The following is an 18,933-nucleotide window of genomic DNA, read 5'->3' as shown; positions in this document are numbered from 1 at the left end:
TCAAATATTTAAGCAATACTTTTTTCCAGTTATAATTGCAATTAAACCTCTGTGTAGGTTGATTGTTTTAAGCCAATACTAAAGAATACAGAATGAATTAGGATCCTAAGTAGTGCGGGAAAAGCAGGAAAGTCTGAAAAAACCTTGTAGCAGTAAGTGGGGCGTTGGTTCTTACCTGATACGCTTCTTTTCGTAGAGCTGTTGAGAGTGTCCAGGTTGGGAGGAGCTCCAGTCTCGGCTCTCACAGGCTGAGCTTGAGATTCAGGCACGCCTCTCACCATCACATGGTCCTCCGGGCGCGCCCCAGTTTTGCGAGAGCGAGAAGGAAGGTCCTGTTCTCATCTTACTCAGGAAAAAATATTAGTTTGCTCGGTCGAACAGCAGGGTTTCCCACCAGACGGCCTACGGGTGGGGCTGGACACTCTCAACAGCTCTACGAAAAGAAGTGTATCAGGTAAGAACCAACGCCCCTTTCCATAGAGCTGTCTCGAGTGTCCAGGTTGGGACATACCAAAGCTTGGCTAGTCCTGCGGGCGGGCTCCCGTCTGGAATGGGACCTCTCCTGGAACCCTGATGACCCGCTGGAGGGCACGCCCAACAGGAGAACCCCTCGGAGGTTGGAATGCCTCAACGAGAGGGCCTGATGAAGGAGACGGGGCTGTCTAAAGGTAGCCCTGCCGGGATGCCACAGATGCTTACTGAGACCGTGGGGCAAGGAGACTAGGTAGAGCGGCCAAAACCTTGTTAGGGACCCGGTGCGAGGAGCCGGGCAGAGGCGAGGATGGAAGTTCCCCTGAAAAGACCTAGCCAGAGTGAGGGAGGCGCCCTCAATAACCGGAGGGTCACCGTTGCGAGGGTGGCAATGGGACGCCCTAGGGTGTTATGGGATAGACCCTGTTGGGAACCCCCTGAGAGAACTCCAGGTCAGAATGATGGAGGGAGGCGTGAGGAGTTCCCAAACTGTGACCTGTGCTAGTGGGGACCAAGTTTGGTTCCGCCCAGAGCGAGGCGGTCGGCCCTGCTCAAGAGCCAACTGACCGAGGACCGCCCCAGAGGGAACTAAGGGTAGTAGTGAGGACCAGGGCAAGGGGTCCGTGTATCTGGATTATGAGGCTGTGGGCGGGGGCCCAGAGAAGGAACCCCAGCTAACATGGGGTGGGGATAAATGTGTTGCCGGCCAGATGCCCTGGGGCAAGGTGAGGAGGACAAGGGTGCTCCAGACTATGAACCTGCGTCCGGGAGCCGTATGGTCTACCGGGAGTCTTGGTATGGAGAGGTAAGGCAGATATGAGGATTAGGCTTCCCCAACAGTTTGGGCAAGGCTGAAGAGAAAGAGATTTTGCAGGAGTTAAGTGTCAGAGTGGAGCCAGACTAGGCGAGAAGCCTGAAGAGGATTGGCTTTCTTGCTCTCCTTCTCCTCGTCTTTATACTTGTTTCTTTCTTTCTTTCTTTTTTTTTTTTTTTTTTTTTTTTTGGTGGGGGCAGCCACCTGGGGGTGACTGCATTATCGGGGCGACGGAGCGAACCTCTCCCGGATCCCGGGAGGGCTTCCTGGACGCAGGTGCCTCCGGACCTGTCTGGTTCCGATCGGTCGGGAGGCCTGTAGGGAGATGATTGGTAGTACCTGGGGAAGGAGGAAGAGCGGGAAGAACCTTGGCGAGAAGAGGGAGAGGAACCTCTGAAATCAGACCTCCTAGCAAGAGAAGGGAGATATTTGCGCTTGTTGCGGGTCTCGGCCAGGAATGGGTCGAGAACCGGTCCAAATAGCTTCCCCCAGAGATGGGGGCTGATGCTAGCTTAGCCTTGTTTTTTACGTCCGCCTGCCAGTGGCGGAGCCAGAGAAGGCGACGGGCAGTGACCTGGGGCGAGATGGCCCTGGTGGAGAATTTTGCAGCCTGGAAGGTGGCGTCTGCAGAGAACTTCGGCTGCGGCCAGGATCTTGGCAATATCCTGGTGCGCTCTGAGATTAGCTGCGGGGCGTGCTGCTTGAGCTGCTGGAGCCACTTGATGGAGGTTCTGGTGAAAAAGACGCGGCCGTGGAGGCCCTGACCGCCCAGGCATCAGAGAGATGAGCGCGGCGCAGGGCCAGTTCAGCTCGTTTGTCCTCGGGCTGGAGAGCTTGAGGGACTCGCTGGGAGTTGAGCGGGAGGCCAGACCTACTACGGGCTCGTCCACAGGGGGATCGAGCAAGGTAGAGAACTGCGGTTCAAGATTGAAAAACCGCTTGTCCTGGGCGTTGGGAGGGGAGGAGGCCCCGAGGAGGCTAGCTGCCTTGAGACCATGTCAGAGAATATGGGTGGGACAGGAATCACTTCGGTTTCCACCACAGGCTGGGAGAAAATGGAGTCGGGAGGAACCCCGATGCCGCTGGGTTGGGTGGGGGGAGGGTTCAGGCCCGAGGTATTCCTGGCCTTGAACAGGAGGGACCTAAATAGATGTGGTTTAAACAGCCCCAGAAACGCGGGCTGGCCTGGAAGAGGCCCTCGTCCTCCGACATGTCCCCTTCTGGGGGCTTGCTCCCAAGAGGAGTTCACTGTCTCGACAGACCCCAATTCGAGATCCTCCTCGTCCCCAAAGAGGGTAGGGTCCCCGAGTTCCTGGGCTTCCATCTCCTCCATCTCCAAGGGCAGGGTCAAGTCCCCGTGGAGAGCTACCTGACCATGCGAAGTTGCTGATCCTCGAGCCTCGGGGCCTCAGGCCTAGGGGCCAGACCGGTCAGCTGCTGAAACTGTTGTGCTATCCCGTGCCGGATGGCCAGCTCCATCGCTCGTTTGAGATTTTCGGGATTTCCACCGTGGGGTGGGTGAGGCTCCTCCGGGCGCAGACCTGCAGCAGCGGGGGAAGGTGGCCTCAGGGGCCTGTCCAGGCTGCGATGGAGAGGCAGAAGCAGGGGAGGAGGGAGGATGGGTGGAGGTAGAGGGAGTGGGATTGGAAGGGTCCAGAGGCACAGAGCTTGACTCCTTAGAGCGTCTGTCAATCTCCTTTTCAAGGGCCCTGTGTCGCCTAAGGGCATCCCTTTGAGAGGCTTTGGATGTTTCCTGTGCTTGTTTGCGCAGGTGGTGAGACTCTAGCCTTGGCCTTCAGGGAAGTGCCACGAGATGCATTGTCGTCTGCCATCTGGAGAGGAGAAAGGAGGAAAAGTTCTTGATTAACGTGAGGTGATTAACAAGGCTGGACACAGCCTAAGCAGGGGCCGGAAACCCAGTACTCGTTTCGCACCCCCTAGGTCAAGGGCAACAGAGGTGCTTTGCACGTTGTTGAGAAGTAGGGCCTAGCCCAGAAGCCAGTGCCAAAGATGGACGCAAAAAACCGCCCCTGCCGGGCGGACCGGGAAGGGGATGGCGGAGCTGCTACCTCCCTTGCTGGGGAGAGACTGTGTAGCCAGTAGACTCCTATATCTAGAGGAGTACCAAGGCAGGATTGCAAGGTACCAGCAGGGATTTGGACATTCCAAGGATCTGCCCAGGAATCAAACACAATGCGGCCTGCAGGTAGGCCTCGAGCAGTGGCAGGCGTCCCTGGGGCTACCAACCAAAAATTTTAAAGTAAAGTGCCATCATGGGTCCTCGGACAGTTGCACGTTTGGATGCGGCCTACGTAGAGGCCGGGGATCCTAGAGCACGTTTCGTACCCCCTTTTGATCAAAAAATTTTTTGTATTTAAAATAGGAGGCTGTTGCACAGCAGGCCTAGCCAAGAAGCCAATTAATAAAAGTTGAACGCCAGGCAGCTACCCCTGCCGGACGGACCGGGAAGGGGATGGCAGAGCTGCTAACTCGCCTGCTGGGGAAGGGCTACAGAGCCAACTAACCCTGGTTAGCCTGATAGAAACTAAGTGCAAACAGGCAAGGATATAGGCAGTCCGGAGTCTGCCTATAAAACCTTAAGAAAAACCCTGTTATAGGCCTCTGAAAAATGGCGCCCGGCCATGCGGCCACACACAAGATGGCGGCGACTCCTGCCACTCCCAAGATGGCTGACACCACAGGGAGCCCAAAATGGAGGGCGCAATGACGAGGCAATCCCCAGCGGCGGCTATCACCCAGGAGAAGTTAAAAGGCCCGGAGGCCACAAAGAAGTACCTGGGAGAGGCAGGGAAGCATCTCCCTGGGTTAGAGGGCGTTCGTGGGGGAAACGGCCAAAGAACAAAACCAGGCAGGAAAGAAACGATGCAGCTTCGCACGGAGCGAAAAGGCAGCAATCGGAGGGGGGCAGCGCTCGAAGCTCTGGATTCTCCCTTAAAAGGATAGTGAAACAATTCCCCTTAGAAGAAAAAGGCTCCCTAGGGAGCTCAAACCTCAGTTTCCTGCGCTGTCTGAGAGTCCAAGTTGATCAAAAAAAAAAAGAAAACACGAGGTGCTAGAACGACCAGGAGCAAAAGGAAAACCAGCCTGACTGCCACGAGGCTGAGCAAAAAACTGGGGCGCGCCCGGAGGACCATGTGATGGTGAGAGGCGTGCCTCAATCTCAAGCTCAGCCTGTGAGAGCCGAGACTGGAGCTCCTCCCAACCTGGACACTCGAGACAGCTCTATGGAAAAAGGAATGTTCTGTGGTTTAACTGTTATTGTACAGAATAGTAACAGAAGCTCTTTGGAATGTAGAGGGCTCTGATTCTTCTATAGTGTCTCATCTTCCTCCCCATATATTGAAAGCTTCCTTACAGTATGGGGACTCTTGGTCTTTGATGGATTTGTTGAAGGATGGATACCCAAAGGACTGAAAACCATCAGCTAACATACCAGAGAGCTATTTCCTTTTCATGGAGACTGATAAAAGTTAAACAAGATTTTCAGAATAGAGTTGACTCAAGGTTGCCCTCCCAATAATTGAAACTGCAATCTTGTTAGTATGAGAAGATGGGAGTTTTTTGAGTAAAAAAAAAGTACAAAAATCAAAGTAAGTTGGTCATTAATAGATTACTGGTTCTGAGTAGAGAAAGCACCTGTTTCCTAGAGACACAAAATTCTAGAATTGTCTCTCTACAAAAGTCACAGGTGTAAGTATAAATATGGAAACATTATTGTACTCCCTCTAGTTGCCCCCTTGGGACAATATTTTTAAAATTATAATCACAGATAGAGATTTTTTTCTAGAAATCTGCTTTATCCAGACAAATCATTTGTTTGTCTAGTTCACATTTCCTATCCTGACTGATAGTTTGTTGGAGTTGGGGCTACTTCCAGATAAAAATTTAAGCAATTGTTTTATCAGGTCCTCTCACCCCTTTTTTATCTCTGTTTTGCTGCCTTCTATTTGTACAGAAGACAGGTATAGCCAAGTCAGCAATGTTCCCGCCACACCTTTCCCCACACTTTTAAGTATATATATTTATAACTTATTGTAAATCCCATCAACTGCACCTGGGTGAGCCTGATTAATGGAATTACAGACATGTCTCAAAATTAACCAGTTAGCTCCCCAGTTAGACGGCATCTTCTGGAGTAATAGATTTGGAGCTACATGCAGAATCTTGACTACTCAAGGGCCTGAATTATAGCTCTGCAGAAGACAATCATTTACAGTGGCCTTTCATCAATCATGAACTGTGTTCTTTGCCCTCTATCTCTATTACACATCCTGGGAATAAGTACACCGAAGGAATCTTCTAAAACGAAGCAGCTGATTTTTCTGACTCTACACCACCATTAGTAGATGCCCAGACCAGATGACAAAGCCATATTTTCAGCCCTTCCGAAAGACCAAAAAGATTGGATCCAGTCTGACTTTGAAGGGGCGGAGGGGGTGGGGAGAGGATGTTTTAGCGGGTGAGTGCCTTCTAGGTCCTGACAGAAGACGTTCCTTCCTATTAGTCTCTGCCTGTAATATAAAACTAAACAATTATAGCAGGCTTGTTTCCTGATAAATTTTAGAAAATGGGAACAAGTTTAATTGATTTCCCCAGAGAATTAAGAGTTCTTATTTTCTGACAAAGGGTCTTATTTGATAACTTAGTCAATTTCATGAAACAATCTGTTGACTCAACTGTTCCTGTTGGTTGGTTGGGGAAACTCAAGTGTTAAGAAAACATAATTCAGGACCCAGTCACCAGAGTACAAAGTAGTTCCTTATTTTAGTTATTCTGTAAAATATTTACTTTGCTGAATTATTCATGTATACACCAAAAGAATGAAAGAAAGAACATATTGAATCCCATACTTAAGTAACTAATTGGAGGGTACAAGGCTAAGATAATACCTTCATTTCAGAAGAAAAGAAAATTTAGGAAGCTGTTTGTTACAGTCTTAGGAAATCTATAAAGAGAAAGAAAAGGCAGGGACAATTTCTGAGACATAAGTGCTTTCCTTTACATTTTTATAAAAATGAGATTTGGAGACCAGGACAGCTGGAAAGCACTTTCTTAAAAGGACTTTTTCACGGCAAAAATTATTCTGCAAATAGAAATAAAAATGAATTGGTGGAGAGATATGTAGAAGCTGCACTATACATTCTTACTGCATATCTGTTGTGTGTTTTCCTATTCACATGTGCAAATAATTGTATTGCAACTCTATTATTTCATACCTTGCAGATTTACTGAAAAAAGGTGCTAGTTGGAAAATGTGGGAAGATTATAAATGAGTAACACAGTAGTTTGGAAATTATATATATGTCTGTCTTTGTGTGTGTGATGTACAAAAAAGGCAGTGCTTTTAACAATTAAAAATATTGCTCAGAAGAATTCTCAAGACACGTTTTTTGTCTACCTACCTGAACATCCTAATGTCCAAAGTTCAACCATGAATTAAACCTTCTCTGAGAACATGTGAGATAGTCTAGCACAATGTTCACTTATTTTAGCCAATCTTCTTAAAATTTCATACTTTAGATCAGCGATCGCCAACTGGTGGGCCATGGCCCACTGGTGGGCCGTGAGAAAATTTTGGTGGGCCGCAGAGAAATCTCAACCCCAGAGCACCCCCCCCAAGCAATTAATCCAGGCTGCGCAGAAGCACAAGTCTGCTCAGCCCATATGGCCCGCGGGAACTCTCCCCGCCCACTCACTCCTTACCCGGCAAACTTGTCTGCTAAGTTGCTGTTTTTCCTTTTTCCGACTATCATCTGTTCTGCTCTGCCGGGAGATTTAGATTAGCTAGGAAGCAGGAAATGGTTGGATTTCTTGCTTTCTAGCTAAGCACAGCCTAACTTCCCTTAGGACTGAAGGTTTGTTTGCAGGCAAATTCAGTGCAGACTCACGGCAAGCAAATTTGAGAGACTGAGCTAGCCAATGGCAGATAGATCACTGAATGATTCTGTGAGCAACTCAGTCTGCCTGCTTTGCCTGATTTTGGATAAAAGTTGCTTTTTTATTTAAAAAAATCAATATTTACATGCATGGTGTGTTGTGAGTTAATTTTGTGAGTTTGCTTGCAAGCAAATTTTATGTGACAGACTAAGCTAGCCAATGGCAGATAGATAAATCACTGAATGAATCTGTGATTCTGTAAGCAACTCAATCTGCCTGCCTGCTTTGCCTGATTTTGGGTAAAAGTTGCTCTTTTTTTATAAAAAATTCAATATTTATAATATTTACATACAAGTCATGCCCAGTCAGTCACATGACCACCAAGCCACACCCACAAATTAGGCTACGCCCACAGAACCAGTTAGTGTTCCCTGGGATCTAAAATTATGAGTTTGGTGGTCCCTGAGGTCCAAAAGGTTAGCGACCCCTGCTTTAGATGATATAGCTGCTATATTCATCTAATAATTGACTAATTACAACCTAGTGGATTTTTTTTTTTTTACATCAGGGACCCATTTGCTAAAAATCACTTAGTGTTTTCTATTTTCCTAATATGGTTTTGACATAGTTTTGTGAGCTGTAGTATAAAGTGTTATTCTCTTTATATCATAGTTTTTCAGGCTCACGGAGAAGAGTTAGCACTCTGGCCATCACTGCCAAGCTGTAGCTTGGACGTGTGGAACATTATCAACTCATAGAAATGCCTTTTCATGCTAGAAACAGTTGTGATCTTATCTCTTGTATATGGTTGCATCCTCTAAGATGTGTTTTGTTGAATTCTGTGGGTCAGTGGTGGGTGGGAAGGAGCACTAAATAAGAGTGGTATGTTGGCAGATGGGCAATTGTTTCCCTTGTTTCAGCTTACTATGCTGATAAACTTCAAGTTTGCAGCACTACTGTACTGAATTAGGGCATGCATATTAGGCATTGACACAAGGTAGTCAAAACCTAAATATGAATGATTGCTTTAGCCAGGATCTGCGTTCTTAAATGATGAGTGAAATTTAAGGAGGGGAGATTATTTTTAAACCTCTTTTTGCAATTGATGTAAGCAATAAAACCAGGAAGGAGATATTGGAATTCTGCTGCCACTGGTATTTTCTTTTTAATATTTCTTTTCATCCACATAAATACTGCTATGTCAGACAAATATTTCACCAGTGTTAATGGTTCTGTAAGGAAATACTACAATAATTCAGTACTTTTAAGAGCTGTGGTCAGTAAAAGGGAAGCAGTTGTAATTGTATATGACTGTTAAGTAGTATGCTTTGCCTGAGCAGTTCAGATTAAAGCTAGATAATAACATGCAATCAAACATATGTTCAGTTCCACATGGCTTCGAATTCAATCCTATTGAAAGATTCTTCCAGAGACAATAAAAATCTGATGGATTCCAAAATATTTTAATTGCTCTGGGTATTGATGCAGACCGGTTGACTGGGGTCTTCTAGGGCAAGTAGGATAATGCCCCATTCTCCACTCTTCCTCTATTTGGCCTGTTGGTGTGCCCATCTGTCCCTTGGTTTCCCCTTAGCTGAGCATCATTGGTGTAATGTTTTAATTCATATGTGTCATACTAACTGGCGACTCAGCCCTCCCCAGCCTTCCTGTGCTATCTCGCCCCTTCCCTTAGAGCAGGGCTATCAAACTCCCAGCCCACAGGCCAGTGGCGTCTTGGGCTGGCCATGCCCACACCTGATTTAGCAAAGGGGATGAAAGTCCTGATATGTCACATGACACTACCATGACAACATGAGTTTGACACCCCTCCCTACCTTAGAGGCTTTGAGTTGGAAAGAGGCAAACTTGCCCACCGCTGTTACAATTAAAAGATTTGCTGATCACAGTATTTAAACACAACCTAGAAACAACTGAATTGAAGTTATTTTACAGTAGTCCAAGAAAACATGCTTCCTGTTGTTTTTGAGTGTCTGTTTTTGCCAGATTTCATTCAACACTTGTATATGACTTGCAGGACTTCCATATAACTGGGAGCTTAAAATGGTTGCTGTATCCTATATCTTTGTATCTTATTTTCAAGCCATCCATGATGGTTGAAGAAAGTTGGGGTTATTCGGTGTGGATGTTGGTTTAACTAAAAAATAAAAACAAAAGCATCCTGGGAGAAGGCAATTATAACAGCAAGCCAATAGAAATGGAAACCTTTCCCCAAGGGGAAATAAAAGCTAAATGGGCTGCATCTGTCTATCATTTTCTAAGGAAATTTTAGGATCTGTATTCTGGAAATGATAAATAATAATGGAAGTCTAATACGCTCCTCCTCCTCCTCCTCCTCCCTCCTTCTCTGATAGTCAATATTGAGGACTAGAGGAACTTGAAATAAGCCTATGCTTAGGTAGTTTTGAGGAAGCTATAAAGGTTATAGCCCATATAAACATTTCTCTCTCTCTCTCTCTCTCTCCCTTTGTCTGTCTGTTTCTCTCTCTCTCTCCCTTCCTCCCTCCCTCCCTCTCATCTCTCTCATCTCTCTCATCTCTCTCCCTCTCCCTCCTTCTGTCCCTTTTCTCTAGGTATCTCTGAGTTACTTGGGTTGAGTTATTTTGTTCTTGACCTTTGAGTCACTAGCTCCTAAAAAGAAATATGCTAAATTTAAAAGAATGGATCATTTAGCCTCTGACCATCTTGGAATAGAATTTTTCTTTCTTCCATCCTCTGTTTTATTTTGTCCCCTTTTTTCCTAATTGGAAGGAAGGAAGAGCAAGGAGATGTTATGGGTGATTGTGATGGAGAGGACTCATGATTAAAACAAAAGTTATCAGTGCCTTGTGCTCCCAGTTGCTTAGGGCTCATTGATGATTAAAGAGGCAGACATGATATTTCCCTGTCAGTCACTGTTGCCTACGCTGCCTTTCTTTCCATGCATTACCATTAAATCTGTTGGCTGTCAGTTCTCTGGATGTAGCCATGGGAACTCAGATGTCACTAATGAGAGCTTGTGACTTTTCTTCTGTGCAGGAAGGAACGGGGACTAGTGAAGGCAGGAGGTGCCTGGACAGTGCAATGTGAAGGACTGAAAATGGCAGAGAACAAAAGAAAACCATCTTATGGCTCCAAGGTGGAATTCTTGATTAAATCGTCTTTTCTTGCGCCCACCACATTTCGTGCCCTGTACATATCACAAGAGTGCATTTTTCCAACAGAAGGAAAGTGCTGAGGTGTGCTCCCTGGATGGAGAGAGAATAGGAAATGTAATGGTTAACGTCCAGTAAGCACTTTGGGAGATTAAAAGGGCTATTTGGAGCTTTAGCAAAGGAAGTGGTTGAAACTGTGGCAGTGCTCCTGTCATTCCAAGCAATTGCCTCTGGGAAAATTACTGATTGACAAGGGAAGATGTTGAGTTCAGTGTAGGGGAACAAAATGCTGTTCTGCTCAGCGGCTGCAAGGAAACATTTTTATAGAAAGTCCTAACTTATTTTTCTTGTCTATTCTTGATCTGTGTAAAATCTTTTTTGGAGAGAGAGAGAGAGAGAGGTAGAGAGAGTGAGTGAGTGAGTAACTGGCTGGAGGTCATCCAGCTGGCTTTGTGCCAAAGACAAGACTCACACTCATGGTCTTCCAATTTCTAACTTTGTCATTTATCTGCCTCAACACCTGGGTCTTTATATGGAATGACCTTTATCATATTAGGCGTGCATGTTTAAAAAAGAAAGGTGGCTGAAATCGAAGCCTATTTCACTACTATATTTTTGATTTCTAAATTTTACTCCAAGAAGGAAATGGAATAAACTTAAAAAAAAAAAAATCAAAGGTATAGTAGTTCTTAGCTTATAGCTTATTTGTACGTGAATTACTACCTGTAATCTGTATGTAGGCCCATTATCCCCTTATCTCAGGTAGGGACAAAAACAACTGGATTAAGTTAGGTATAATCTCATTTCATCTCAATCAGCTTGTTTTAATAACATTGTTTTTAAAATTATTTTAGGTATGGTTTGCAGCATGGTATAAGCAAATGCACTTAAGGGCTGAAAAACATCCGAATCGTCAAATTCATGTGTGAGCATGAATTTGGTAAGGTAACCAGAAGCTAATTTAACTATAACCTCGGCTATAGCTATTAGAAAAGCCTTCACTGAATAGCTGGAGACTCATGCTGGCATTTATTAATATCCTTGCTTTCCCTGCTAAGATGTCAAGGAGAAAAACGGCAGGCCATCGACTGCTGCTCTGCCTCAATTCAAAGGCTGCTGCTGGGGACCTAGATGTCTCAGTCCCAGCTTTTAGCAAGGCTTAACAGCTCCAGCCTGGAAGATGGGAGACTTGAAGAATGTTTAAAGCACTTGCAAGTGATGAAAGGAATGCTTTTTACTGCAGATAGATAGAACAAATTGTGACAGGCAGGCCATGTGAACATTTCCTAAAACCTACATAAGGCAGAAGCAATAGCAACAGCACTTAGACTTCTATACCACTTCACAGTACTTTATAGCATTCTCTGAGTGGTTTACAGAGTCAGCCTATTGCCCCCCAACAATCTGGGTCCTCATTTTGCCCACCTCGGAAGGATGGAAGGCTGAGTCAACCTTGAGCTTGGTGAGACTTGAACTGCCAAACTGCTGGCAGCCGGAGATGAGCAGAAGTAGTCTGCAGCAATGCAGCGCAATGGTTAGAAAACGCAGTACTGCATTTTGTGCCACCATGGCTATTGATGAAGAAGTTGAGGTGCGTTGGGTCTATGAGAGCAAAGCCCGTGAGAAAGGGTGTAATTTGATTGGAGATCTTGAGGGTCATCATCTTATCTAAGGTTTGCTGAGTTCTAGTGGTGCTCTTCCTATGCTGCATTGGTGGTGACAGATCTTGCTGCCTTTTCCATGGTGGGTGTGGCTCATAAGATTTTTGGCTGAATTTCTGTCAGAATTGTTGCACCATGTGTTCCTTGCTAGTTTGTATCAGCACGCTGTTCTGTTTTGCAAATTAAGATTATTTGCATTTGGACAAAAAGCCTTTCCTGCCTGGTAAACTATATGGAAATGTCCAAAGGAGCTACCAGGAATTGAATTTGGGCCTGATGGAAATTTTACTGTTAGCTTATATCTAAAAGAGACAAGCAATATTTTGTTTCAGCTAATTTGTTAGTTAAGTTTAGGTCTCATTCCTTCTTTAGAAACTCAGCTTAAAATATTTGCAGTGCTTGCTTACCAATTATATCCTCACTGCAGTTCTATATTGCAGGATATTGGAATGACAATGACTGACTGACCTCAAATCATCACTGAGATTCATAGATCTGAATCTAGATGTATTTATTTAATCAATTAATATACCCTTCAACCCACAAATTACTGCTGTAGGAGATTAATATAGGTTTGCAAACCAGCGCAACTTCAAGGAAAATTTAAAAACAGACACAAAGAGAGTGTAACTGTAGCCAGCTAATATTTGTGGGAGTTTCTGCTCCCTAGAGATGGACTCATCCACCACCCTGGTCCAGTTCTTGGGGCAAAAACCAGTTATTTAAGACTTTATCAAAGTAGATTAAAAGCCATTTGAATCTTGTGGGGTTAGCTGTTCCAGAGGCTGATGCTGCAACAGAGAAAGCACGCTTTCTGGCTCTGCCAGATGATACTTTCCTACAGAGGGGACCTAGAACATCTTACCCATTTAGATCTCTTGGGGTAGGCAAACTCAGTTGGAAATTGGCAGTCCTGCAACTAACACAGCCTTGTACCATAAAGGCATAATCAGCACCATGAATTGTTCCCAGAAGCCTTCTGGAAAACAGCAACAACATATAACCCTTTTTGTGTATCCTCATCAGAGCAAATGATCCCAATTTTTTAAAAATAAGTCTTATCAAAAGACATCCCACAACGACCAAGTGCTCTGTTACCAAAGTAACAAGCTAATCTCCCACAAGAGGAGCTGGGTAAGAACAATATTCAGATGAGTACAAACACACTGCAGCAAGCCAGAACACCAAAAAAAGGAAACAGATTGCCTATATAAAATGGGATGCCCATACAACAACATGCTTGACCATGTAATCATTATAGGACAACCAACAAAAGCTAGGAAATGGATAACATTGTCACGCATTAAAAGCAACTTAAAAACAACCAATAGACCACAGTGTCAAGGTAGCACAGAAACCAACTAAGGTCCTCCAAAGCAGTGGCCCCCAACCTTTTTTGAACCAGGGACCAGTTTCATGATTATTTATTCTTCCACGGACTGGTACCTGAGTAACACAAGACTCCACCACCATCGGGACGGCTCTTTGTTTGAAGCTGCCCCCCCTCTTCGACGAAACTAAGGCGCGAGCACCCAAACTCCGCTTTCCAACTGAAAACCCGGAAGCACTTTCTAATCGAAAATCCGGAAGCAACCGAAAACCCAGTAGCGCCATCAAAACAAGATGGCGGCGCCCAAGCTTTGCGGCCCGGTAAAAAATGATCCACGGACTGGTACCGGTCCGGGGACCGGTGGTTGGGGACCCCTGCTCCAAAGCATCATAACTAAACCAAAAGACCTAGTTGTCTAAAAAGAAAAAAACAGGAATGATCTACAACATATAGTGTAAAGAGTGGAACATCCACTATGCTAGTTATGAGACCCAGTTTGATCTATTGGTTAGGGTACCAGGCTAGAAACCAGCTGTAGTCTCGCCTTAGCATGAAAGCCAGCTGGGTGAGTTTGGGCCAGTCAGTCTCTCCATCCGATCCTTTACACAGGATAGTTGTGGCGGGAAATAGAAGGAGGAAGGAGTATTAGGTATGCAGGATTCAATTTGAGTCAGTCACTGGGACCAAAGGTTTCTTCCATGCTTTCGGGCTTGTGTTGGAGCCCATCCTTAGGGAACTTTTCTTTCTCCAGAATGTTTGCACACGTTCACACCTTCTGGAGAGAGAGAGAGAGAGAGGAGAAAGAGAGAGAGAGAGAGAGAGGGGAGAAGCTCCCTGAGGATGGGCTCCAGCATGAGCCTGAAAGATTGGAAGAAGAAATCTTTGGTCCCGGTGACCAACTCGATATTGAATCCTGCAATATTGTCCTGGGACATGTACGTTTGCCTTCATTTGTGAGTATTAGGTACGTTCATAATCTTGAGCAGGGATGGCGTCTTGTTGTCATGTGACGTATCGCAACTTTTTTCTTTTGCTAAACTGGGGGATGGGGGTGGCCAGCATGTGACACATCTGGCTCGCGGGCCGCAAGTTTGACACCCCTGATCTTGAGTTATTTATCAAAATAATAATAGCAGTTAAAAAAATACAAATTAAAAATGCAAATAAAGAACACCAACTAGCAGTCAGAAGACACTATGCCTTAATCTCACAACACGTGGACAGGTTCTACCACAGTTTCAGCTGGGAACTGTGAGTGTCCTAGACCAAGCTAAATCAAAAAATGCTATGGAATTCCTGGAAGCTTGTCATTCTGATAATCAGCTATCAATAGACACTCAGAAATAAACCACATTTACACCATACAAAAGAGTCAATAAAAAAACTAAGGAGGAGACAAAAAGGCCGGAACATATCCTCTCCAGAAGCCAACATCAACGCAGAGATTAATACCAGGTAATCAAGCAAGAAACAGTACCCTAATCAAGAAACTATATAAGTAGACATTGACTTGCAAGTATTCATTTAGCAACTGTTTGAAGTTAATGATGGTGCCAAGGAAAGTGACTTACAACCAATTGTTGTAGAGACCTTATTGGTCACCTGATTAAAATTCAGGGACTTGGCAACTGATAAGAATTTACAATGGTTAAAGCATTTTGGAGATTAAAAGGGGGAGATGGGACCAAATTTGCTTAATGTCAGTGGCAAAAAAAGTCATAAAATTGGGTGTGACTCACTTAACAATTGCATTTCTTAGCAGTAGAAATTCTGATTCCAACTGTGCTTGTCAATTGAGGACTACCTGTACCAAAGAGAAAACCATAACCTACATCAAAACTGGCAGGGCAAGCTACTGTAGCAAAACCCACATTCACTCACACTGATAATGCTACCTAGTTGGGTATTGAAATGTCTGCAGGCAAACAACCAAGCTCAAAGAGCACCAAGGACTCCACAGTTCCTGAGCTACAAACTGTATACTCCCTTCTATTGAAAAAATGGATTTGTGTATAGACCCTTCTGGTTATGATTGGCATCTGCTCTTTTAAGCAGGCGATAAGAGTCCAGGAGTTGGATAGACGGGACTAGGGATGTTCTCCCTCTTACTTATGATATTCTTGATGTCTGAGATTATCCTACTCTAAACTTGGTTTCAGTGTTTTTCACCTTTTAATTGTTTAAAAAAATGTGTATTGCATTACAGTAGTTACGTGGCAGGCTTTCTGTTGGCCAGCCAGATTAAAAAGTTCTACTAGTAGCACTCACATATCAGGGATATAAATGTCATGCCTAACTGATCTGTCTGATTGTCCAGTCTGTGTAGAGGAAGATCTCTTGTCCAGCATACTGGAAAAGCTCTTTAGATTCAGAGTAGTGTCTTCCTGTGCACTTGATGGAGCACCTACCCTAGGGAGCTTTAGCTTGTGGGAAAACGATAATTGTGATTCATTCTTTGTGCTTTAAAAAGTCTGAGTAATGTCTGATTAAAATTTTATGAAGAGTAGAATACAAGACTGAGCACTTCACAACCACATTTCGGAAATTTTGCCAGATGTTTCAACTTGCAACTGTGAATGGGGGGAAGCGGGGTCTCTGTCCTCAGCTGTAATAATTAAGTGTCACTAAAAAAAAATCAGTAAGGAAAAATATTGTGGCTATTAAACTTCAACCTTAATGGATAAAGTAAACGTAATGGTTTAACCTACAGTATCTGCATTTAGTGAGCTGTAGCTTGGAAATAGAAAATTCTGCAGCTGCCAGGGATTGATCTTTTTCATATCAAAGCGGATATGAAGAAAGTTAAGTGTATCCTTTTTTCCCCACCCACCCCCAAGCAATTGCTATTTGCATTGTAAGGAAATTCATAATCTGTAACAGTGGGGATTTTCTTCCTGGTGCTAATATTAAATGCAGAATTTTTTTTCTCCAGGATAAGAGCAGAGGCACAGGAGAATATGTTTCATGTCATATAACCTGCTGTGCTCTGGATTATTATCAGTCTCAAGCCAAAGATAGATTTAATTTTATGTCTCATTTAGTCCTAAATGAAAATTCAGATGGATGTTCAAAGATCGGCTTTTACTGAGTAAGAATACTGTGTGGAATTGTCGTGATCTAAACATGCTCCACCTATTAGGTGCACATATATGATAATTGATGTAGCTGTGAGCTGACTGGCATCATGGTATGCAAGTCAAAACTGTTCACCTGTGTGGGCTCAAGAGCAGGGTTATGGGAACTGCTGTGCTTTCTATACATGGTGATTGTTTCCTCACTCCTGTTGTCTTCATTTGGCAGTTGGGTTAATTTGCTCCTGGCTCAGCTTGGGTCCTTGGAAAGATCACATCCCAAATATTCTTTTAAGCTTTGTAAGATTATTTCTTGACTGAGAAACTGGAAAACTTACTGCACTAAACCACAGTGAGAGAATACAGAAACCGGGTTTGCCTTTCAAAACTGGGATGGGTGAAATGCACATTTTCTGTTTATCTCTTTAAGCTTTTTTGAGGCTGTCTTGTGTCTATGTGAACTTTGAAGGTATTCTAACCCATAGGTAAAATACCCCGACCATTTGCCATTGAATAATGTTCTCTTATTTGGAAGTGCCTTGGGATGGCTCTTTCAGTGACTGCCTATAGGAGAATATTTGTAATTGTTTCCTTTTTTTTGTTCCACGAGTTAAAGCTGGGCTGAGGGCCCCCCTCTGGCCTTTCCAAGCATACAAAGCAATGGCAGCATTTCTTACAGCCCTCTACACTGTCAAAGTATTAAAGGCTTCTTGTGGTGTGTTGGCAAGTGATTGACACTAAGCTGAAGCAGGTGCAGAGAGTGTGGCTACATGGGAGTGATCTGCAAGACTGGGAAAACAAACTGTGGGTCCTCTGTAAGACTGTTGCATGTATGGTTCTCTGAAGGGCAGCTGGCTTTTTTTTTTTAAATTGATGCCCTGAGATTGAATTGAGGCTGGGGAAGGGCGGGGTTACTGCAATCTTACATTTATAGTTTCTCTATAAAGCTAGTTGAACTTGGTTGAAGTTAGTGTATTATTTTCCTTCTGCAGATTAAGGCCTCAGAAAGATCCGGTTTGCATATGTATGTATGTATGTATGTATGTATGTATATAGATATGTATATGTATGTATATTTATGCACGAGCCTGTGTTTTATCTTCCTTAGCTATTTCTCTGACTCCTTCCTTGTGCTATTTATGTGGGTTTAAATAGCCTGGGAAACTTTTTTTTTTTAAAAAAAGATGAAAGAATGCAAAGAGTTGAATGCTCTGGAAAGAAAAAAGAGCATCCCTAATCATCCACCCACTGGCATATTCTGCTCTCCCCAAAAAACTGTCTTAACAAGTCCAGCTTTTATTATGCAATAGTGGCAGAAAGTTCACTGCCTGGTACACGATAAGAAATAATAATAATTAAAACAAAAAAAAACAAAAGTAAAGAGCACTTGCGTATGGTATAGTGAGTTTTCTCCCACTCCAGCTGCAAGAGAAGCCAAGTAGAGGTGAGGAGCCCATAAATTCTCTGTTTGAAAGCAAATGTCTCAAGAGGCAAAGCTTCTGAACTGGGAAAGGAGGCTTTTCTTCCCCACTGCTAACATACCCCCCACCTTTTGCTTCTGTTCGCAGACCCAAGGAATCACCATGTGGTCCTGCTTCTTGAGAACAGTTCCCGAAGGCCAAGGCTGCCAGATTTCCATCCTAATAAAACAGTGACGATGAGAAACTGTTGGTATTTTTATCCGAGAAAGGAACTTTGAATGGATTTGCCATGGTGACATGAAAAAGGACCAGGATGGATAAGAGACTGTCACAGGGGCAATTCCATACATTTATGGCCTCTTTGTGAAACTATCTCCAATCTTTCCTGAGCTGAGACCTGGAGGGAGGGAGGGGGGAAGGGTGGGTGGGGTGGGGAAGGAACCTGAAAACTCTTTTTCCAAAGCAAGGATGACTCTAGTAAGGATCCGGAGGAGCTTCCGGCAGGTATCGCCTCAAGTGGTGCTCTTCTTGCTCTTTGCCTTCTGCCTGCTCAGTGTTTTTGTCTCCGCATATTATTTATATGGGTGGAAGAGGGGACTGGAACCCTCTGGAGATATCCCGAGCCCAGACTGTGATGAACCGAAGATTGCTCCTTCACGCCTGCTACCAATAAAACCCATCAAAGTGGTAGATTCTTCTCGGACTGACCCCTTGGTCCTTGTGTTCGTGGAAAGCCTTTACTCTCAACTGGGACAGGAGATTGTGGCCATCTTGGAATCTAGTCGTTTCAAATATCTGACAGAGATCGCTCCGGGGAAGGGAGACATGCCTACATTGACTGACAAGGACCGAGGGCGCTTTGCACTTATCATCTATGAGAACATCCTGAAGTATGTGAACCTGGATGCCTGGAATCGCGAGCTCTTGGACAAGTACTGTGTAGAGTACGGTGTAGGCATCATTGGCTTTTTCAAGGTATTTCAAATTTGAGAAAGTGTTTACTGAAATGATGGGAAGAGGAGAAGCGATACGCTGACTTCTGGAGATAAGATTTGAGCAACAGTGAAGAGCAGTATAATATATGTTAGCCTATTCCTATTGCACAATGAAGTTAT

At 44.4% G+C, this 18,933-nt stretch overlaps 1 protein-coding gene across 2 annotated transcripts in view; it reads left to right on the top strand.

Moving 5' to 3' along the window:
• The window catches only part of NDST1 (N-deacetylase and N-sulfotransferase 1), a 103,453-nt gene that overhangs the window by 51,152 nt on the left and 33,368 nt on the right, over positions 1 to 18,933 (top strand). For both annotated transcript variants that reach the window (XR_015741711.1, XM_087924276.1), the window contains exon 2: positions 17,966 to 18,793. Coding sequence is in view for 1 of the 2 variants with exons in the window: in XM_087924276.1 (XP_087780402.1) it covers positions 18,287 to 18,793 (507 nt within the window). In the remaining variant the exon portion in view is untranslated. The remainder of the gene's footprint in view (positions 1 to 17,965; positions 18,794 to 18,933) is intronic.

The sequence above is a fragment of the Pseudonaja textilis genome, chromosome 2 (genome assembly GCF_049901715.1).
Source record: "Pseudonaja textilis isolate UNSWEBS1 chromosome 2, rPseTex1.2, whole genome shotgun sequence".
In the NCBI taxonomy this organism is placed as follows: Eukaryota; Metazoa; Chordata; class Lepidosauria; order Squamata; family Elapidae; genus Pseudonaja; species Pseudonaja textilis.
This window is presented reverse-complemented; position numbering and strand designations above follow the sequence as displayed.